General features: G+C 47.9%; 1 protein-coding gene and 1 long non-coding RNA gene across 5 annotated transcripts; one reads left to right on the forward strand and one right to left on the reverse strand.

Annotated features, from left to right (window-relative positions):
* The first annotated feature begins 309 nt into the window (after positions 1-309).
* Positions 310-17,460, forward strand: LOC127484491 (uncharacterized). Of its 3 annotated transcripts, none has more exons than XR_011383429.1 (2): positions 310-942; positions 13,356-17,460. It is a non-coding gene; the product is annotated as an uncharacterized lncRNA (long non-coding RNA). The 3 variants fall into 3 exon arrangements; XR_011383428.1 differs by lacking the exon at positions 13,356-17,460 and adding an exon at positions 5,564-11,602; XR_007911552.2 differs by lacking the exon at positions 13,356-17,460 and adding an exon at positions 8,574-11,602.
* On the reverse strand, positions 9,310-17,438 carry TACO1 (translational activator of cytochrome c oxidase I). 2 transcript variants are annotated; one of them, XM_070060499.1, is made up of 6 exons: positions 16,997-17,438; positions 16,780-16,821; positions 15,807-15,913; positions 14,347-14,474; positions 12,968-13,145; positions 9,310-12,524 (listed from the first exon to the last, which is right to left on the reverse strand). In XM_070060499.1, the coding sequence occupies exons 1-6, from the start codon at positions 17,265-17,267 to the stop codon at positions 12,324-12,326; spliced, it is 927 nt and encodes a 308-aa protein (XP_069916600.1). In that variant the 5' UTR covers positions 17,268-17,438; the 3' UTR covers positions 9,310-12,323. The 2 variants fall into 2 exon arrangements, with proteins under 2 accessions (XP_069916600.1, XP_002719516.2); XM_002719470.5 differs by lacking the exon at positions 16,780-16,821 and having other exon boundaries at positions 16,997-17,267.
* Positions 17,461-22,472: the final 5,012 nt, after the last annotated feature.

The following is a 22,472-nucleotide window of genomic DNA, read 5'->3' on the forward strand; positions in this document are numbered from 1 at the left end:
CAGCCCGGCCTCGGCGGCGCCGCTCGGCCCGCCCGCCCGCCAGTCCCTCAGTGCCGCAGTCGCTCCGTCCGGCCACCGTTCTCCACCTCAGGAACGCTCCGAAAAACAAACCGCTGGTCGCGCAGCTCGCCCCCCTGCTTGTCACTCACACCAGCGCTCGCCAATCCCAAGCAGTGGCTGGACCTTCGCGCCACCCCTACTCGCTTCATCAGCCAATGACGAGGAGGAAGTCGGCAGCCCCCCCCCGTTGCCCCCCCTCCGGCTCTCTCCCAACACCCTCACTCTCAGTCGCCAGCTAATCATCAGCACCACACGATGAACCAATCCCGCCCACTCTCGCAGGATGCCAATGGGCGAAGCCAAGGCGGTTTCCGAGGACAGTCTAGCGCCTGCCAATCACCGAGACAGCGCCCGGTTCCCCGCGCTACTAGCCAATCAAAGAGAGGGCTCTGAGCACCCGCCTCTGCGCATCCCTCGCTGGCGGCCTCGCCCTCTCTCCCTGGGAGGTGTTGGTCACTCCAATCACGGCTCCGGCGCGAGGCTCCGCCCACATTCCCACCTCCCGTCAGTCCCCGACGGCTCCGCGGGCGCGCGGGCTGGCGCGGTTCCCTGCCGGCTACTTAGGGGCTGGGGTTAGGAGAAGGCGGCCGCCGGGCCCCTCAGGCCTTCCGCCCTCCGGGTTCTCCGCGGGCTGGGCGGTTCCGGAGGCCGGCGTCCCGCTCCTTCCCGAGCCCAGCACGGTGCGCGGGATGAGCGGGGAGGCTCTGGCTCCGAGCGCTGCCCAGCTTGCGGCCACCTCTGCCGCGGGATCCCTGGTCGAGGCTGCCGTCCGGACGCGTAGCTCTTCCCCCGGGTCGCAAACCTCCGGGGCCACGCCCTCCGGCCTAGGTCCCTCGGCCCCGGAGGTTGGGACAGTCCTGCAGTGTGGGTTCCTGGAATTCGGTGAGTTCTTTCAGAAAATAGTTTCCTTTTTTCTGGTTGTGAAAGCAACACGAGTTTTGTAGAAAACGATCGAAAGATACGGAAAAGTATAAAAAGGAAAATGAAAAGCTCACCCAGAGAGGGCTGTATCTGTTTCCTACTTAGGTCATGCAACGTGTGCCGAAAGTGGCTTCGCATTGTCTTGTAGTGTGCGTACATTTTATTCTAAGCGTTTTCCCGTGCCACTAAACATTGCTTCAAAACAATATTGACTGCATATTTCAGAAAAAATGACCGTAATTAATTGCTCCAACCCTCACCCCCACCCCCATTGTTCAACATTATACACCCAAATCTTCAGACTCAGTTTCAGTGTAATGTCAGACTCCAGAATAATCTTTCTCAGGTGCCACTGTCAATTAAGAACCTTTCATGGTGGCTTGGCCTGAAGAATTATTTTGGGCTCTTCCTTCTTTATCCCCACCCCTCAATATGTAGTATAGTTCCCTTGTCCTGTTGGTTTTGTTTGTTTTTTTTTTCCTCCAACAAGCTCTTGTGTCTCTGAGTCCCGATTTATTGTAACGGGGAGACAAGAGTAAAAGGGAAAGAAACGGTCATTTGTTATATACCACTATGTACACCCCCTGATTTAATCTGAGTAGCTCCAAGGTAATTAATAATACTGTGGTAGGCATTTATCTAACCTTTAAAGCCATTAGGATACCTGTGTCCACACGGGTGTCAGTGGTTTGATTCCTGGCTCTGGCTCCTGACTCCAACTTCCTGATAATACAGACCCTGGGGGGCAGAGGCGATGTCCCAAATGATTGGGTCTCTGTCACCCACCTGGGAGACCTGGATTGAGTTGGCCCCTGGCTTTGACACTAGCTAGGGGCCACTGCAGTTATTTGGGGAGTGAACCAGTGGATGGGAATTCTCTGTCTCTCCCTCTGCCCCTCAAATACATTATTAAAGAGGAATTTAGGTGATGAAAATAAAGCTCAGAGAGGTTAACTAGTACAACCATGTGGTGGAACCAGGATTCACACCAGGTCTGCCTGGCTCCTAAAGGCCATGCTCTTATGTTAGGTCAGTGTTTCTCAATCCTCCTTATTCACTCCACTAGAAGAAAAAATTTAAATTAGTTAATTTTACCTAACTTGAGCTTCAAAGGCCATGCATCACTGTATAATCTGAGGTTTTAAAATTTTAATTAATTTATTTCAGAGAAGAGAGTTCCTGTCCACTGGTTCCCTCCCCAAATGTTGGAAACTGAGAACTCAATCCAGGTCTCCCACATGGGTGGCAGGGACCCACCCACTGGAGCCATCGCCTTCTGCCTTCCAGTATCTAATACACTGGCAGGAAGCCGGAATTGAGAACAGAGCCAGCATTTGAACTCAGGCACTGTGGGATGCAGGCATCCCAACCAACATCTTAAGTCATAGGCCAAAACCAACCCCCTAAGTTTTTTCTTTTTTTCACCCCTTGAGAACCTATATTTGCTTTGTTGGGGACATTATTACCCTGCTGACAATATATGTAACAGGCCAAACTGGAAGTCATTATTTGCTAACCTGAGGTCCGGACCTGACCCTTAGTTTTATTGGCCTGTGAGTTTTATTTTTATATATATATATATAGAGAGAGAGAGAGAACACATATTATGCCAATGGAAATCTAGTACCTACTCCAAGGCCTGTATGCGAAGGTCTGCTCAGCAGCTTACCTCTGATTTAACATACAAGTTAAAAATTGATTTAAGTACAAACCTGGACGGGGGGCTCTTCCTGTATTCTTCTCTTCCCCTATCACCCATATATCCAAGCAAGTCTTTTCAGCTCTTGTTTCAAAATGTATCTGAATCCAACCATGTCCACTGCCACCAGCCTGTCCAAGCCACTGCCTTTGTCTCCTGGATGACTGTCCTAGTCGCCTGTCTGATCTCCCTTTCCGGTGCCGGCAGTTCAACAAATCATTCTCCAGCAGCAACCAAGAGAAATCCTTCTAAAATGTAGTTCCCATCACGTGGCTCCCCTGCTGTCAGTCCTCCAGTGGCTTCCCTCCCCTTAGAATAAAATCCCAACTCTTCTCATGACCCACCCAGTCCAGCAGAAGCTGGCCCTGGCCTCGTTTCCTGCCTCTTCTTTCTTCCACCATTCTCTCTCTCCCTCCATCACTGCCCACCTGGCCTTATTCTTTGAACTCACCAGGCTTTTCTTCTCAGAATCTCTTTTTATTATTATTATTATTATTATTATTATTATTTACAGGCAGAGTTAGACAGTGAGAGAGAAACAGAGAGAAAGGTATTCCTTTCGTTGGTTCACCCCCCAAATGGCCGCTATGGCCGGTGCACTGCACCGATCCAAAGCCAGGAGCCAGGTGCTTCCTCCTGGCCTCCCATGCGGGTGCAGGGCCCAAGCACTTGGGCCATACTCCACTGCTTTCCCGGGCCACAGAAGAGAGCTAGACTGGAAGAGGAGCAACCAGGACTAGAACCTGGAGTGCTGGCGCTGCAGGCGGAGGATTAGCTTAGTGAGCAGTGGCACCGGCCTCTTCTCAGCATCTCTGCATTTGCCATTTGTTCTGCCTGGCCTGCTTGTTCCCGTCTCTGTAGCTTGTTCAGGTGTGTGCTCAAACATCAGCTCTTATGAGAAGTCATTCATAACCACCCCATGCTAAATAGCCCCTCCCCTTGTCATTCTCTGTTCTCAAATTTTTCTTCATTGTACCTGAAGTTATATATTTCTTTGCTTTCCTCCAACTACAACACTCATAAGCTGTGTAGAAGCAGGGATTTTGTGCTACACTCTATCACCAACACTCAGAATAGTGCCTCACACACAGGAAACTGCAGCCATGTCTCTGTCCGCTCCTTTCCCATTCCCGGCTCCACTATCCTAGTTCAAACTCTCAAAATCTCTTACTCAGATTAATCTAACAGCCTTTGGGTGGATATTCATATCACAGAGTCATCTTTCTAAAACAGACACTTGATTCTGTCATATGCTGCCTGACAACTTTAGTTTCCCATAGCCCTTCAAGTAAGTTAGTTATATAAATGTAGTTACAAAGCCCTTCAGGACCCAGTGCATTCCTTCTCCAGCTACACATCTTCCCATTTTCCATCTGCACCAAATTCTATGCTCCAGCCCCATGGAACCACAGGTGGTTCCTCAAATACAGCTCTCATGCCTCTCTACCTCTGCATGTGCTATGTTGTCTATACTGAAAGCTCTTCTTGGGACCAGTGTTGTGGCTCAGTGAGTTAAGCCAATGCTTACGCTGCTGAAATCCCCTATCACAGTGCTGGCTGGAGCCCTGGTTGCTCAGTTTCAGATTCAGCTCCCTGCTAATGTGCCTTGGAAGGCAGAAGATGGCCCAAATGCTTGGGCTGTTGCCAACCATGTGGGAGACCAGGATGGAATTCCTGGCTCCTGGCTTCTGGCTCAGACGTAGCTGTTGTGGTCATTTGGAGAGTGAACCAGTAGATGGAAAATCTCTGTATTTATTACTTTGCCTTTCAGATAAATCTAAACCAAACCAAACTGAACAAACAAACAAAAAAACCCAGCTCTTCATTTCTCTCCCACCCCCATTCTTTCAAGGAAGTAAGCCTAAACAACACTCCCTCCAGGAAGCCTTCCTAGGTACCTCCAAATCTGGGCTAAAGCCCTCTGACATGCTCCCAGAGTCCCCAGTACTTTCTTCAACAAAGCACTTGTCCCATTCTATTGTAAATGCCTTTAACCAAGTAAGCAAGTCAGCATGCCTACCACCTTTTTTTCTTTAAGATTTATTTATTAGGCCGGTGCCACAGCTCAACAGGCTAATCCTCCGCCTAGCAGCGCCAGCACACCGGGTTCTAGTCCCGGTCGGGGCGCCGGATTCTGTCCCGGTTGCCCCTCTTCCAGGCCAGCTCTCTGCTATGGCCCGGGAGTGCAGTGGAGGATGGCCCAAGTGCTTGGGCCCTGCACCCCATGGGAGACCAGGAGAAGCACCTGGCTCCTGTCTTTGGATCAGCGCGGTGCACTGGCTGCAGCGCGCTGGCTGCGGCAGCCATTGGAGGGTGAACCAACGGCAAAAGGAAGACCTTTCTCTCTGTCTCTCTCTCTCTCTCACTGTCCACTCTGTCAAAAAAAAATTTAAAAAAATTTATTTATTTATTTATTTGAAAGGTAGAATTAGAGAGAGAGAGAAGGAGAGACAGAGAGATCTTCCATCCACTGGCTCATCCCCTAAATGGCCACAATGGCCAGGGCTGTGCCAGGCTAATGCCAGAAGCCAGGAGCTTCTTCCAGTTCTCCCATGTGGGTGTAGGAGCCAGGAACTTGGAACATCTGCTTTCTCGGGTGTACTAGCAGGGGGCTGGATGTGAAGTAGAACAGCGGGGACGCAAACTGGCACCTAAATAGGATGCTGGCACTACAGACGGTGGCTTAACCCACCGCGCCACAGCACTGGTCCCACCTACTACCTTTCCTAGCACATTCAAAAAACATAAATGCTTGTTGAATAAATCAACCTCAAATGGAGATGTTAGTAATTGAATGTAATTTCCACAAATGTGCTTTTCGGTTGTATATTTTAACTTTTCCTACATTGCTTTCTGTCATTTTCCCTATGTGAAACTTCCCAGACAGGTCATGGCTTTGCAAAGCTGCCCTCTGGTTTTACATGCAGTGGATACCCCTGGGTAAGCATCCAAGCCACACTTGCCCCCAATGCTTAGAGCCACAAAAAGTGCTGGTTCCACCAAGCCACCCCAGCACACACTAGCTGCACTTTTCTTCTTTCATGAACTTGGAACACCTGGGTACACGATACAAAACAATAAACAGAGATGAATGAATGCTCTTAGGGGATAGCTCCATAGATTTGTTGTAAAAAAAAAAAAAAAAGAAGAAAAAAAAAGTGTATCACCTGATTTGGTGAAAATTCCTTTAATTTAGAGGCAAAGCAGAATATATTTGAATTACCAGTTTAAACAGCTAATCTGTGTTATCAAGGAGTAATGAACAGTTCATACAAGATGCTGACAAGCAGGAAGTCTTATAAATTAGCACTTCTAAATAAAACTTGTTTTTTCACTTTGAAGTTTTAAGATTTATTTATTTGAAAATCAGAGAGAGAGAGAGAGGGAGAGAGAGAGCGCGCGCTTCCAACTGCTGATTCACTACCCAGATGGCTGCAACAACCAGGGCTGGGCCAGGCCAGTGCCAGAAGACAGGAGCTTCATTAGGGTCTCCCACGTCGGTACAGGGACCCAAGCACTTGGGCCATCTTCTGCTGCTTTCCCAGGCCATAGCAGCGAGCTGCATCAGAAGTAGAGCAGCTGAGACAAGAACCAGCACCCAAATGGGATACCAGCATCGTAGGTGGCAGCGTTACTTGTTACGCCACAACACTAGCCCCTGAAATTCTACTTCTATAAATTTGTCCCAAAGGATATGTTGCAAGCAAGCAAAGGTAAAGAATGTTCATTGCAGAGCCAGTGTTGTGGCACAGTGGGTGAAGCCAACGCCTCTGATATCGATACTATATGGCAGCTGGTTCATGTCCTAGCTGTTCTACTTCCAATCCAACTCCCTGCTGATGTGCCTGGAAAAGCAGTGGAAGACTGCTAAGTGCTTGGGCCTCTGCCACCCATGTGGGACACCTGAATGAAGCTCCCAGCTTTGGCTTGGCCCAGTCCTGGCCACGGTGGCCATTTGGGGAGTGAACTGGCGGATGGGAGATCTCTCTCTCTTTCTGTGTCTCTCCCTCTATTAACTCTGCCTTTCAAATAAAAATCTTTTTTTTTTCTTTTTTAAAAGACTGTTCATTGTAGCATCTCGTGTAAGATCATCCCAATGTCCACTGACAGAAGACTAGTTAAAGAAATTATGGTATATTAAACAATACAATATTAAGTAGCTACTAAAAAGAATGAAGAGTAGATACCAAAAAGGTATCCGAGATATTTTGTGAAGTGGAATTGAAACCAAAAAAAACCCAAATAAGTTATAAAGCAAAAGGTACACAGTCAGCACATTACATTTTTAAAATGTTAATTCATACTTAGTGGGGAAAAGGCCAACATTTACTAAAATCTTACTATTGCCAGGCATTGTCTTATGTGCTTAGCCATCTAAGGGTTCAGGGTTCAATTCCAAGTGCTCCCCACTAAAAGTACTTAACATACATAGCTTATTTCTCAAAACAGCTCTATAAAATAGGTGCTATTATTAGCCCACTCCCCTCTTTAAGATAAAGCTGGCGCTGTGGTGCAGCGAGTTAAAGCCCTGGCCTGAAGTGCTGGCATCCCATATGGGCGTGGGTTCTAGTCCGAGCTGCTCCTCTTCCAATCCAGCTCTCTGCTATGGCCTGGGAAAGCAGTAGAAGATGGCCCAAGTGCTTAGGCCCCTGCACCCACGTGGGAGACCTGGAAGAAGCTCCTGGCTCCTGGCCTCGGATTGACACAGCTCTGGCCGTTGTGGACATCTGGGGAGTGAACCAGCGGATGGAAGACCTCTCTGTCTCTACCTCTCTCTCTAACTCTTTCAAATAAATAAAATTAATCTTTAAAAAAAAAAAAGATGAAGAAACAGGTGGGAAGAGAGGTTCTTGCCTAAGGTTGCTAGTAACTGGCAGAGCCAGAATTTGTTCCCTAGCAGACTGGCTCCAAAGAGTAGAACACGACACACTAGGTTGTTCATGGTGGTTGTATCTTAGGAGGTAGGACTAATGGAAGGTTTTGTTGTGGTTGTTATATATTTCTGTAAGATTTTATTTTTTAAAACAAATAAATATTACCTTTTTAAGGTAATACCTATTTATTTATTTGAAAGTCAGAAATAGAGAGAGAGAAGCGGAGAGAAAATCTTCCATCTGCTGGTTCACTCCCAAAATGACTGTAACATCCAGGCTGGGTCAGGCGAAAACCAGGAGCCAGGAGCTTCTCCTTGGTCTCCCACGTGGGTGCAGAGGCCCAAGCACTTGGGCCATCCTCTGCTGCTTTGCCAGGTGCATTACCAGGGAGCTGGATCAAAAGTGGAGCAGCGGGGCCAGCATTGTGGCGCAGTTGGTTAACACCCTGGCCTGAAGCACCAGCATCCCATATGGGCGCCGGTTCTAGTCCCAGCTGCTCCTCTTCCAATCCAGCTCTCTGCTATGGCCTGGGAAAGCAGTAGAAGATGGCCAAAGTCCTTGGGCCCTGCACCCGCATGGGAGACCCGGAAGAAGCTCCTGGCTCCTGGTTTCAGATCGGCACAGCTCCGGCCATTGCCACCATCTGGGGAGTGAATCAGCGGATGGAAGATCTGTCTCTACCTCTCTCTGTTCTTTCAAATAAATAAAATAAATCTTAAAAAAAAAAAAAAAAAAAAAAAGTGGAGCAGCTGGGACTTGAACTGGCACCCATATGGGATGCCAGTGCTGCAGGCAGAGGCTTAACCTACTGTGCCACAGTGCTGCTCCCTCCCTTTTAAATATTTTTGACAGCAAACGATAAAAAAAGAAGACAAGTAAAAACTACTATCCTGTCCATTGGCTGGACATGGAATAAGGAGGGAAAGTAAGCTGAGTAAAGATAGTGTGGTATCTAGCATCAGGTTCCTCTTGCCTGCTGGGTCTCTCAGTAGATCTTTTTAAATTTTTTCTCTTCATAGAATGTCTCCAGAGGAACCCACAGGGATTGAGATACAGTCTGGGAGTTGGGGCACGTGGAGTCCGAAGCCTTACCGACTGCTTGTGCTATTGGTTTCAGAGAGGAAAAGCAGCTCAGCTCCGTGGCCAAAGCCGTCACGGCTCTCCTGGCTCTTCTGACTGAGCCAGGGCCTTTTGCAAAGGGAGGCAGCTTCACACTTGAGTGCTCTCAGAGGAGTCAAAGCTGTGGGCTGCCCCTGTCACGGATACCTTCATCCTTCCAAGGACACTTGGAAATAAGCCTAGGCTGCCTTCAAGGCCTTGAATGATTCTGTGTTGCTAAGACTATTACTAAAGATACGGCCAGGCCAGCCAGTACTGATCCCAGTCCTCTGACTTTAAGCTGCACCTGACTGCTGGACTCTCAGATGCTGTCTTCCTAGCTGGACAACTATGTGCAGTTTTTTTTTTTTAATTAAAATATTACATAATATAGTATATCATTTATAATTTCGACACTATATTATATAATAAATGACTACAGAAAATAAAACTCAGTAAGATCATCATTACCCTGAGGACAGTTTTGATATTTTGATACATTTCCTTCTAATATTTTTAAATTCACATATATACTTCAGAAGTTGAACCACACTACATACAATCTTGTATCATTTTTTCCCCATTTAATATTAAATGTAAACATTATGACATCATACATTCTTTGAAAAATAATTTTAGAGGCAGCACAACATCTCATCATCTGGATGTAACCATCTTTATTTAACTAGCTCCAAATCTTTACCGCATCCAGAGAGCAGAAGAGATAAAGTAAAGGTTCATTTCTGCAGAGCACCACCAGGGGTCAGCCCAAAGCCAAAGAGATACTACAAGCATGCCCTGATGTAGAAAATCAGTGACGCGACAATCCACATTAATAAATTACATTAGATTAGCAGAGGCCTATTCACTTGAGTCGCCAAGTTCCCTTCAAGAACGGGCTCACTTAGTACAGATTTCTCAGATTAGAAATGATTAGATTCCTTCCAGTTAATTTATATCCTACAGTTCCAAAACAGCTATTTTATAAACCAATGTCTATAAAGACAAGGTGTGGTATTAGATTTGTTCTCACCTGCTTAGTATGAATGCATAGAATTGGGCTATTTTGTAAGCTTTTTTTAGGAAAATCAAATAACAGATAAAAGTATCTTATAAATTATGAAGCAGCATATAAACTTCAAGGTCCTTGATTCTGATGTGTTTCTCAGATATTTGGATGGAATATCTCCTACAAAAACTAAAGAATCCTGGCTAGTATGATTATGCAATGAGGTATAAGAGCATATATTTTGGCATGCAATCATGGATTCCTTCATTGGTTGCCCACCCCCGCAACCCCTGGCCCTGCTCTCCAACTGTTGAAGTCACTGTAGAATTAGTGATCTGTTTTTTCTAGAAGCTCAAGTTATGTATAGTCAAATTGATCTTAGTTGTTTTCCATCTTTTTTTGCCTGAAGCTCCTTCAGGATAATTACTCTGAGCCCAGAACTGGCTGGAACAACTAATAAGTAGGTGGGTAACAAGGATCCCAAAGCCACTCCTGACCTGACATGCTTAACAGGCTCCACCAAAGGTGGCTGGCACTCCTGGCCTCTCTAAAGCTAGAAGTGACTATGAGGATACTTCAAAAAGAAAAATGGAATTAGAAAATGAGTTTACTGGCCGGCACCGCAGCTCACTAGGCTAATCCTCCACCTTGCGGCGCTGGCACACCGGGTTCTAGTCCCGGTCGGGGTGCCGGATTCTGTCCCGGTTGCCCCTCTTCCAGGCCAACTCTCTGCTGTGGCCCAGGAGTGCAGTGGAGGATGGCCCAAGTGCTTGGGCCTTGCATCCCATGGGAGAACAGGAGAAGCACCTGGCTCCTGCCTTTCGGATTAGCGTGGTGCATCGGCCGCAGCGCGCCGGCCACGGCGGCCATTGGAGGGTGAACCAACGGCAAAAAGGAAGACCTTTCTCTCTGTCTCTCTCTCTCACTGTCCACTCTGCCTGTCAAAATAAATAAATAAATAAATGAGTTTACTTTAGTGAAAAAACATCTTGAAATCCATGTGGTTGTTAAGGTAATATGTATTTGCTGTGAACTTTTTGAAGCACTCTTGAGCAAAAGGTGCCAAGGGCCCTAATTCCTGCCTGGCCATGTTCTCATTTTCTCTCCAGTCTCCAGTGCCCTGTCATTTGGCATCAGAGGCGAAAAGGAGCTAGCATTGGCCTTTCTGGGAACAAAGCAGTTTTCAAAATGAGCTTAGTACAGCTCTTCCTGAGAGAAGCCCAATCTGCTAACAAGTCAACTCTTATCAGGGGGGTCTCTTATTGGCACTTGATCTTCATGGCTACAGCCTTAAGTTGTCTGGTGGAAGAAGGGCACAACGCCATGCGAAGTGAACCAAGATGCACATGCAGCAACTCGTGCTGCCTTGGGCAGCTCCAGCAGGGAGCAGTCCTTTGTCTTCCCTCTGAGGTTCCATTTTGTTTTTTAAGATTTATTTATTTGAGAGGTAGAGCTACAGAGAGACGGAGAGACAGAAAGGTCTCCATATGCTGGTTTACTCCACAAACGGCCGCAATGGCTGGAGCTGAGCCAATCCAAAGGCAGAAGTCAGAAGCCTCTTCTCGGTCTCCACGTAGGTGCAGGTGCCCAAGCACTTGGGCCATTCTCTGCTGCTTTCCCAGGCCATTTGCAGGAAGCTGGATTGGAAGTGGAGCAGCCAGGATCTGAACCATTGCCCATATGGGATGCCAATGCCACAGGCAAAGGCCTAGCCCACAATGCCATAGTGCCAGCCAAAGGTTCCATGTCTTAAAGTAGGATCTAACAGGGCACCATCTGAACAGCGTGTGCTCTAAAGTACAGTTCCTAGTATATTGTAGGTATTCCAGAAATACTAGCTGCATGAATAAAAGACAAGTATAGACCATTAGACCACGAAGTACCTGGATAGAGGTACATTTCTATGGCCAATAAAAAACAAACAAACAAACAAAAAACAAACAGGAGACTAGCATTGTGGTATAGTGGGTTAAGCCACTACCTATGACAATAGCATCCTATATCAGAATGCCAGTTTGAGACCCAACTGCCCTGCTTCCAATCCAGCTCCCTGCTAATGTGTCTGAAAAAGCAGTGCAAAATAGTCCCAGTATTCTGCCCACAGCCAAAGAGAGCTGGAGTTCCAGGCTCCTGGCTTTGGTGTGGCCCCATCTTAGCCACTGCAGCCATTTGGGAAATAAATCAGTGGAGGGAAGGTCTCTTTCTGTCTCTCTCCCTCTCTCTCTTTCAAATAAGTAAAAACACAATCAATAAGCCTGGGATTGGAGTCACAGAACTAAGCCTCTTGAGCAGAGGGTCCCAACAGGTAGACCCAAACTCAGGAAAATTCAAGTGCGACCCAACAGCAACCAAGTTCAATCACTGTTATTACTTAGGAGCAGCTTCTAGTACACAGAGCCTCTGGGCACCTGCAATCCTCACAGAGCCAACTACTTGAGATCAGAGCCTGACCAGCTGACTGGTCTCACCCTGCATCCAGCAGTATCAGGGGCTCATATTCATCCAGGTAGACCCTGAGAGGCCAGCAAAGCTGACAAGGCCTCCACAGAAGCGTGGGATTCCTTGGCCCCAAGACCACAAATCCTGGTCTTAGATCTCCTAACCTGCTAGGCCCCCCATTTGCTCAAGTCTATGGAAGGAACCTAGGGCCACACAGGCCTGGTTACTCAATGTTGTCATAGACACGAATCACATCCTCGTGGTTCCCGAGAGCCTGGATGAGAAGGGCGGCCTGCTCCAGGTCGGGGTCGGCCAGCTGCACCTTCGAGTTGGGGATGAACTCCAGCGCACAGGACACAGAGCACAAGCCCAGGGAGTCCAGCTTCTTCCTCACTTGATGCAGTGAAGAGACATCACAAATAAACTGGGGATAAAGGAGAGTCAAGAGGTGAGGGCCAGGAGGTAATAAGACCAAACTAGACAGAACTCTGCAAAGTCCTGGATGGAACTACTATAATGTGTTTAAGCTCCTCCCTGGCCCAGACCTAAGTTCTGAATGTTATGAATCCCTCTTGTAGTCCTCAGGACTGTAGTCCATATCCAATACTCACTTAACCAATGTACAGTATGTGAACTCTGCTTTCACCTGTGCCCTAGTGTACAGAAAGAACCAAGAGAGGCATGTGGAACCCATCAAGTGCCAAGGTTTCAATTCTGCAAACAAGTCAATGGAACTGATAAAGCTACCAAAAATGGTACATTTATTGCTGAATCTGAGTTTATTTCAGGTGTCCTAATGGGCCACAGTGGGCTGAGCATCTACTTGGCCCATCGGAAGCCCACCAAACACAAAGGCTTCGTACTCACCTTAAAGAAGCTCCTTTCTTCTTCGTCTTCTGTCTCCTTGACATCCTCAGCTCCTGCTTCAATTGCCAGCTCCAGGGCACGCTCCAGGTTCACGGCGTTCTTCTCTCTGTCTTCCACTCCAACCACGACCACCCCCTTTTTGTCAAAGGAATGACGAGCTCCTTCAGCCATCATTCCCCTGGCAGGAAAGCAAACGGGCCAGGGGAGGAGTGTCAATGCCTCTGGTCATTCAGTCTCCCTAAAGCACAGCACGCGAACATTCCCTTTCCCACCCAGCCTCTGTAGCACACACAAACATGTTACAGCAAGATCTCTGAACTAGAAGATGCAGCTGTCTCTCAACAAGGGAACAGTCCAGGAATATCCCTGCCTTTTATTTTCTGCCTAGATTGGAGCCTGGAGGATCAAAGACTTTGTTCATCATGTTCCATGCCAATCAAACGCCTTCCTGGAGGAACATCTTAAGACAGAGAGGATACAGATGGGACAGTGGGACAAAGATCTACTTCTACACTTGAACAACACTTCTTTTGGATCCTGCCTAGTACGGAACACATTCAGAGAAAATAAATTATCCCACTGGGTTCTGCTAAGGAAGTATGCTTAAAAGCACCACCAGGATATAGGCTGGCGCCGCGGCTCACTAGGCTAATCCTCCGCCCTGCGGCGCCGGCACACCGGGTTCTAGTCCCGGTCGGGGCGCCAGATTCTGTCCCGGTTGCCCCTCTTCCAGGCCAGCTCTCTGCTGTGGCCAGGGAGTGCAGTGGAGGATGGCCTGAGTGCTTGGGCCCTGCACCCCATGGGAGACCAGGAGAAGTACCTGGCTCCTGCCATCGGATCAGCACAGTGCGCTGGCCGCGGCGGCCATTGGAGGGTGAACCAATGGCAAAGGAAGACCTTTCTCTCTGTCTCTCTCTCTCTCACTGTCCACTCTGCCCGTCAAAAAAAAAAAAAAAAAAAAAAAGCAAGCACCACCAGGGGGGTGGACATTTTAAGTGCCACAGTGAAGTAGCCCCTTGGGATGCCTGCATTCCATATCACAGTGCCTGGTTGAAGCCCTGGCTCCTCCACTTCCAATCCAGCTTCCTGCTAATGCACACCCTGGGAGACAGCAAGTAATGGTTGAAGTTCTTTGGTCCCTGCCACCCATGTGGGAGATTCAGATTGAGTTCTGGGCTCTGGCTTTAGCCTGGTCCCACCCTGGCTGTGGCAGTCATTTAGGGAGTGAACCAACAGATGGAAGATCTCACTCTCTCTGTCAAACCCAATAAAAATAAATGTTCTTTACAAGTATTATCAGAGACCACTAGTACTTGCCTTGCATAGAATTGAAACCTAAAGTCTTTACCCCCTACAACTTCCCCCAGACACACACCTACCCGTTCTTGTTCAGGATATGTCTAATGTCCGACTGGCACTTGGAGCCACTGTTAGATAACGCCTCAATGAGCAGAGAAGAGCCACCAGGGCCTCGACCCTCATACAGCAAATAAACATCCTTGGTTTTCTGCAATAAACAACATAAGCACATTTTTCTATTTCCCAATTTCTTCCTGCATGCCATCCCTGAATCATAAGGCCCCAAAGCTGACTCCATGATGTGGGCTCTCAAGTCTTCACTTTGTCCCCATCCTCTGGAAGGAGGCAGCTGTTCAGTTATGATCCCTGTTTCCCTAACAATCCAGCCGTCTCCTAGCTTTGCTCTCCCACCTTCCCAGCCAAATCCCAAATCTGCCCCTGAGTCACTCCCACAAAATGTATCCTCCTATCCCCCATTCTGCATGAAAGCCGCCTGTGATGCCTCAGTACTCCTACCCCTGCAGTGCTGTGAAGCCTCGGTACTCCTACCCCTGCAGTGCTGTGAAGCCTCGGTACTCCTACCCCTGCAGTGCTGAGTGCTGAGTGCTGCTGCAGAAAAACCACACCTCTGGGCCTTCCCATAGGGGCCACAGAAGACAACGTGGTCTCAAAATTCAAACCACCTAGAGCTCTAGTGACCAGTCTCATCTGCTCATTCCTCTACTCCTTCCTACTCATTCCATCTCCAAATCCAGTCTCTGCTCCTTTCTCCAAGCACCCTGCCCTGCACCTTCCCAAACACTCTGATCTGATGACTCCTTTCCTGTTTCACAAGAAATCCAGGGCCCTGCATGAGGGGAAAACCCTGTCTCCACAACCTCATCCACAGTGTGGCCTCCATGAAGGCAGCGTGCACCATGGCTAGAGCACAGGCTCTGGAGCCGGACTCTGGTTCCCAGTCCGTCACTGTCTGTGTGACCTGAGTCAGTCACCTAAACGTTCTGTGCCTCATTTTCCACCTAAGGGGCAGTGAAATGCAGAGTTCCTATCAAAGTACTTGGCCTGTTGCAAGCACTCGGTAGCTATGAACATGATTATAACTTCCTCAGTCCTTCTTCCTTGTCTCAGGGGACATCTGAGTTCCTCATCCTGCCTCTCCCACCACCACTAGCACCTCTACCCGCTCCCTTTCTACTGGCTTTTCTCCCTAAGGGTATAAACATCTGAAAAAGAGAAAGAAACCCTTCCTCAATCTAACACCAGGGCTTCCCCCACACCATGCTCCTTCTTTCCACCCCATCTCCTCACAACTCAGCCAAGCAGCCCAAGGCTGCATGGTTCTGCACACTGTCTAGCCAGCCTGCTACCAACCATGCTCCTTCAACCAATGGTCAAGGACAGAGCTCCCAGCACCCTCTGGGTTCAGGGTGCCAACCACATCGCAACCCTTCTCTGATCACTTAAGGAGTTTCTGGTGGCCTCCTAGGTATGCATCCTGGGGGATATGATCAACAACAAGAATGCCAAACTGAGGACGCACCTCCATCTTCAGTGCCGCCTCAATCGTTGACTTGGGCATGTGCTTGCTGCGACACACCTCTAAGATGTTGGCCAGGTTGCTGTTGAGCTCAGGGTTGGGGCCTCCCTCTGAAATAAAGAGAAAATAGTGAGCAGTGAGCTCTCATTACAACATGGGAGAAAAAGGGGGATTTCCAGGTCCTCACACCCCCAGCCAAAACAGTGATATGTTATCACTTAGTTTTCCATTAGTTTAGAACACTTTTATTTAGTGTTTGAGTGGGATATGGAGAAGTAGCAGTTTGGAAAAGTGTCTAGTTCACTGTGTCTTTAGCTAAGAATTTTATTTTGCTATGTTTTAGTGAACATCACTTTGTATGAAATAAAGAGGGGATATACCAGCATCTCCTGGACTTATTATTAATATCCCTTGCTCTTACTTTATTATTGCGTACATAATACTGAAATGTTCAAATGACACTGTAATCATGCTCATTGACTCTGAGGGTAGGGGCTGTGTCTTATTGTATTTATATTATCAATGCCTGACAATACAAAATAAACATTCGGGGCGAGCATTATGGCACAGTGGATTAAGCCACTGCCTGTGATGCTGGCATATCATTGAGCACTCGTTGAAGTCCCAGCCACTCCAGTTCCCATCCAGCTCTCTGCTTATGCTCCTGGGAAAGAAGCAGCAGGTGGCCTGAGTACTTGGGCCCCTGCCACCAACGTGGAAGGCCAGAATGGAGTTCCAGGTTCCTGGCTCTGGCCTGGCCCAGCCCTGGTTACTGCAGCCATTTGGGAGTGAACCAATGGATGGAAGATAGCTCTCTCAGTCTCTCTCTCTCCCTCTGTAACTCTGCCTTTCCAATCAATAAAATAAAATCTTTAAAAAACAATAGTGTTGGTCAAACTTCGCACCAAGAATTGAGAAATAAAAAGGAAACAATGCAACAAATCAGCTCTGAGTACCAGGGTGGAGTTACACTCACCATCCTGTCTTGCTAGGCTCCTTCTCTGGTAAGCACAGGTGTCTGGAAAGGCGAGCGAGGAGAGCCAGCGTGGGAAGGTGTTTGGGAGGGTTTATGAGGTGGGTGACGATGGGAATCGGGGAAGGAACAGAAAACGCAGGTCCCGAGATTCGGGAGGCGAGTGAGGCCTCGGGCTCGGAAGGGCACAGCCTGCCAGCAATGAGTGACAGGTTCTCACCTTTGACTGCCAGGCGAATGCTCAGAGAGAGCTTGGAGAAGACGCGACTTCTTTCAGTGTCCTTGGGACCCTTGATGTGCCGGACTTTGGACCACTTGTTGTGCCCGGCCGGGGCCGCCACGGTGAGGTGCAGCATCCTGCCCAGAGCTGGGCCGCATTCTAGGGGCTCGGGCTGGGCGGCGCGTGGAGGAGCCGCCCGGAACCCAGGACCTGGCGCCCATAAGCACTGGGCAGCTGCCCTGCTCCAGCGGGCCGCGGTCCAAGCTGCCATCGGCTCCGACCCTGGGCTGCACGCTACAAACAGTAGTCAACAAGGTCAGCTCCTATTGTCCGCAGCCAGAAAAAGCAGCTCCAGGCGCTGGAGATCTAAAGGCTTATTTATGGTTGCCTCCGGCAGTCCAACAAGGAATGACCCCTCACCGTCCCCGTGTCAGCCGGGAGTGGGGAACCCTTAATGGAGTAGCACACTTCCTGTCCTAGGTCCGTTCTAAAAACACGTCCCCTCAGCCCGCGAAGTCCGTTCCGCCGCTTACAGTACTCGTTCCTTTCGTGCCCCGGGAAGGGTGACCTAGCACTTAATCCCTCCCAGTTGCCTGCGAGCACTGGACACACCTACAATGATCTAAATTCCGAAACTGGTTTTGCTTCAATGTTGATTCGTAACTCTGAGCAGATCCAGAATAATAAATGTATTGTTGCAAAAATAGTATATATGGCCCAACCTCCTCATTCAACAGCAAGGTGATTTGCTCAGTCAGGTTGTCCCTCTTGATGCTAATACTTTCTTTACCAACATAGGAAGGTTGAAAACACAAAATAAGCCTTGGAGCTTTAAAATAGTAAAGTCTTGGGGGCCAGCGTGTGGCGGCAGTGGGTTAAGCCACTGCTTGTGATGCCAGCATCCCATGTGGACACTGGTTCTGATGCAGGCTGCTGCACCTCTGATCCACCTCCCTGTGGTGTGCCTGCGAAAGCAGCAGCAGAAGGCCCAAGTACCTGTGCTCCTGCCGCCCACATGGGAGACCTGGATGGAGTTCCAGGCTCCTGGCTTCAGCGTGGCCCAACCCTGGCCCTTATTACAACCACTTGGAAATTGAACCAATGGATGGAGGGCCTCTGCCTCCAGCAACCTGGGGCCTGCAGGGCAGTTTCTCTGTATTCTTCAAAAGAAGGGTCCACTTCCCTCCCCTTCAATTGCTAACTTTCAGGATTATTTTAAAATCACATTGAACCACTGAAGGCTGGACCAGAAGTGCCAAACATACTACCACCTTGCTAAAATCTAAAAATGCAACCTAAAATTTGTCATGTCCAATCCCGTACCCCCCAAGCCCCCATCCCAACAGAAAGCCCCAGGGGCCTTGGACACCTGACCAAAATGAAGGGGCCTGCAAACACCTGGGCACCACGGACTATATTTGAGATTTTGTCCATTCCCATGGAAACTAGGAAAGTAGATGTTCCAAACAAGGAAAAAAAAAAAAAACCTTTCAACACTGGCCACAAAATAAGCTAGAGAATGGGGGATGCCTGGCCATTAAATGAGACCTCAAATTTAATATTATTCTCTAAATTAACCTCTTCTTCAAGAGACCACAGAAATAGTCAGAAGTTCTTTATAGCTAAGCCTGCATGGCACCCTTCCAAAACTCCACCCTCAGAGGAAGCTGTGGGCTTTGTTATTCCCATACCCTTTTAGAGACACGAAACTCAGAAGACCAGAACTATTTAGTGGTCCTCCACCACCCAGGGACCACCTCAACCACCTCAAACTCAGCTTTTCCCACTGCTGGACCCATCCCCAGGGAGAGATGAGTCCTTCCCTTCTCCTTTAATCCATGATTCTCTTCACCTCCTACTAGCTCAGTGCAAGCCTACCTGTCCCCCACTACTGAACGGTAGCTCAGAGGGAATCACTAGCAGTGGTGCCTCCTACCATCCAGATACAAATAGGCTTTGTTCCCTGAGCGCGGTGGCTAATGGACATGCTGGGATAATCATAGTACAGTTCCTTTTTTCCATGACTGACTTAAATCAAGGTAAACCAAAGCTTGGGAGATTTTCAAAAGACCCTGGCAAATTTACTGAGGAATTCCACACCCCGACTCTGGCTTCTAACTTGATCAAGGGTGACCTACACATTGTCTTGTACCCCTGAAGAAAAAGAGTGATTCTGGGCCCAAGACCAAGCCCTTGTGGACTGCTTGGCAGCTGAGCAGCCCAAACCAATGTGCTGTGGGAGTCACAGCAATTCCACAGAGACCCCAACAGGAACTATGCACAAAGTCATGAAGATTCAAAGTGTTGAGGTCATATATATGGTGTCCGGTCTAGTATCTGGAATAAAAAAAATGTATTTTAAACCTATAAGTTATGACAAAATCAGGGAGGTCATGCAATGTAGAGAAGAGAATCAAGCCTTATTCCAGCGACGGTGGGTAGAGGCCATAAAATGATGAATTAATGTAGACCCCAGCACCTCTGAAGGTCTTACTCAGGACCCATTTCATGAGTGAGTCCCAGATATTCAGAAGAAATTGTATAAACTGGCATTGGGATCCCAAACGCCCGTGAACCAGAAGCTAGATATAGCATTTGGGATGCTATATATATAAATGGGATTGCCCCAAGCTCTGAATGGAGGACTCCCAGTTCCCTCATGTCCTCATTTGAAAACTGAAGGGCCTGGGAGTTCAGAAAGCTCCTGCAACCCACATGAACATCACACTCCCAGAGCCCTGGGTGACCCTGACGTCACAGGTAAGAACATCAATTTTCTAACTCATATATGAAGCAGCTACTCTGTTCTGAATTTCCATGTGTGACCCCATCATTAAAGAGTTGTCATCAAGGAAGTTGATGGCAAGCTCCTCTTCTGACAGTTCTCTTTGCCTAGTAGGTGCTCCTTGGCACCTCTCCTGCAGGTAAATGACAGGGCCTTTCTAGCTGGGTACATCTGTCAAAAATTAAACCACTACTCCGAGTCCTCATGGGCACACCCAGAGGATAACTTGGCCTACTCTTGTGAGCATCCCCAACTGACATGCATTTCCTGCTTCTTCTATCTTCTTGGGAAACTGCCATTGGCAGGAAAAACCTCTGGCAGATCTTTCTACCATAATGGCTACAGGAAAAAATCTTGCTAGATGCCCTGAAGTCAGTTTTAAAAGCATGTCTGTTGCCTCCGGCAACTTAGCCTAGGCCACTGGCCAGACCCTAGAGCAACTACAAGATTCTTTAGATTCCCTAACTAAAGTGGTCATGGACAACTGACTGGTCCTAGATTACCTACTGGCAACTTGTGCAATGATTAACAAACCTCTGCACTTACATTAACAACAGTAGGCTTGTTGAATAAGATATTTAAATAATTTATGGTCAAGCCAAGTGGATCTATGGTTTTGGTAAGGGATGTTCCTTGTCCCTCAGCTTACAAAAATCTGTGGAGCAGCGACCAGCAGGGGGCGGCGCGGAGGCCGCTGGCTCCGAGTCCGGCGGGGTGTGGTGTAGCCGGTGCTCTGGGGGTCCGTTCCTTTACAATTTCTCTATTCGGCACTCCCCAAGACCGGCACTCTTTCCCAGGTGCTGTCTGGAGAGGTGCCCATCCGTCCTTACGGATGTCCCTTCCCTAATAAACCTTGCTATGTTACCTCCCACTACTCTCTGTCTCACACCTGAATTCTTTTTTGCGCGAAGACAAGAACCCTGCAATTTCTCCGGTAACATTTTTGGCAACCACAAAGGGATTTTGAGAAGACATCGGAGGCAGAGTGGACAGTGAGAGAGACAGAGAGAAAGGTCTTCCTTTGCTGTTGGTTCACCCTCCAATGGCCGCCATGGCTGGCGCGCTGCGGCTGGCGCATCGCACTGATCCGAAGGCAGGAGCCAGGTGCTTCTCCTGGTCTCCCATGGGGTGCAGGGCCCAAGCACTTGGGCCATCCTCCACTGCACTCCCTGGCCACAGCAGAGAGCTGGCCTGGAAGAGGGGCAACCGGGACAGAATCTGGCGCCCTGACCGGGACTAGAATCCAGTGTGCCTGCGCCACAAGGCGGAGGATTAGCCAAGTGAGCTGCGGTGCCGGCTCTGACAGCTAAAATTCTAAACCAAGTCTTCCAACTTTGGGCTTCCAGTCGGATCCCTGGAACTCTCAAAGGATGAGACTCTAAATTTGTTAAAGTAACAGCTGTTTGAGTCAATTCAAATTATGCAAAATGTATTAAAATGTTGTAAATGGTGTCAGACCTATGCTGTATTCCTGTTTTTGCTTTCCAGCTAGAGTGGTCTTATGAAAATGAGAGTAAATTCTGTGTATACAAGCCTTTATGTTGTTAACTAAAGTAAGTCAATGCAGATTGGTTCAGAGAATTGAGTTAATGCAAACGCCCTTAGGTTTGCTCAGTGGCTCCCTTGCTCAGTGTTACATGTCTTTGATATGCTTTAAACTTGTTTCTCTTAATGATGAAGATCTTTTCAAAGTTGTAAACATGCACTAGTGTTTGCTGTCCAAGAGGTGTTATCCTCGTGTTACTTAAAAGCTTGGAAATGTAATTTTGACTTTTAATCCAGATAATGTTGTGTTCATTAATAACTCGGTGTCGTGAGTCATCTAGGCATCAGTGCTAAGTAAAACATGGGAAAATGTATTATGTGTACTTCTCACATTTTAAATTCGATAAGAGACTGTTTGAGTTTGTTAGCATGTATTCCCATAGGTTGTCGATACGTGACAATTCAAGACTATGTAAAAGTAACTACGGGTGTAAAGTTTTAGAAGGTGTGAGCAAGTCATGAAAAGTTTTAAAAAGTTTACAATTTTAAAATTGTTTAGAGTTTTCTTTAAGTTGAGTGTTAATGGCAAAATTACACTGACCTAAAGTTGAAGTCAGATCTTCTGTTATAACAATGGGGTTTTTAAAAATGTGTGCTAATGCTAGTAAATGGTCTCAATGGTAAATCTTAAATCTGTTTTTGCAAAAACTGTAACGTCTCTTTTTAACAGTGCCTGCTTAATCCGTTACTCTGCCATTTCTAAAGTTAGGTCGTGTAAGCTCTTTTTGACTCTGTTAAATAATTCTGAGTTATGTGATGATTTTGTGTGCTAACTCAAATGTTCATGGTTTTTATTTCTGGTTTTTTCGACAACAAGAGACATAGAATCCAAAAAAAAAAAAAAAAAAAAAAAAAAAAAAAAAAAGCCGGCGCCGTGGCTCAATAGGCTAATCCTCCACCTTGCGGCGCCGGCACACCGGGTTCTAGTCCCGGTCGGGGCGCCGGATTCTGTCCCGGTTGCCCCTCTTCCAGGCCAGCTCTCTGCTATGGCCAGGGAGTGCAGTGGAGGATGGTCCAGGTGCTTGGGCCCTGCACCCCATGGGAGACCAGGAAAAGCACCTGGATCCTGGCTCCTGCCATCGGATCAGCGCGGTGCGCCGGCTGCAGCGGCGGCCATTGGAGGGTGAACCAACGGCAAAGGAAGAC

This window comes from Oryctolagus cuniculus, chromosome 17 (genome assembly GCF_964237555.1).
Source record: "Oryctolagus cuniculus chromosome 17, mOryCun1.1, whole genome shotgun sequence".
Lineage (NCBI taxonomy): Eukaryota > Metazoa > Chordata > Mammalia > Lagomorpha > Leporidae > Oryctolagus > Oryctolagus cuniculus.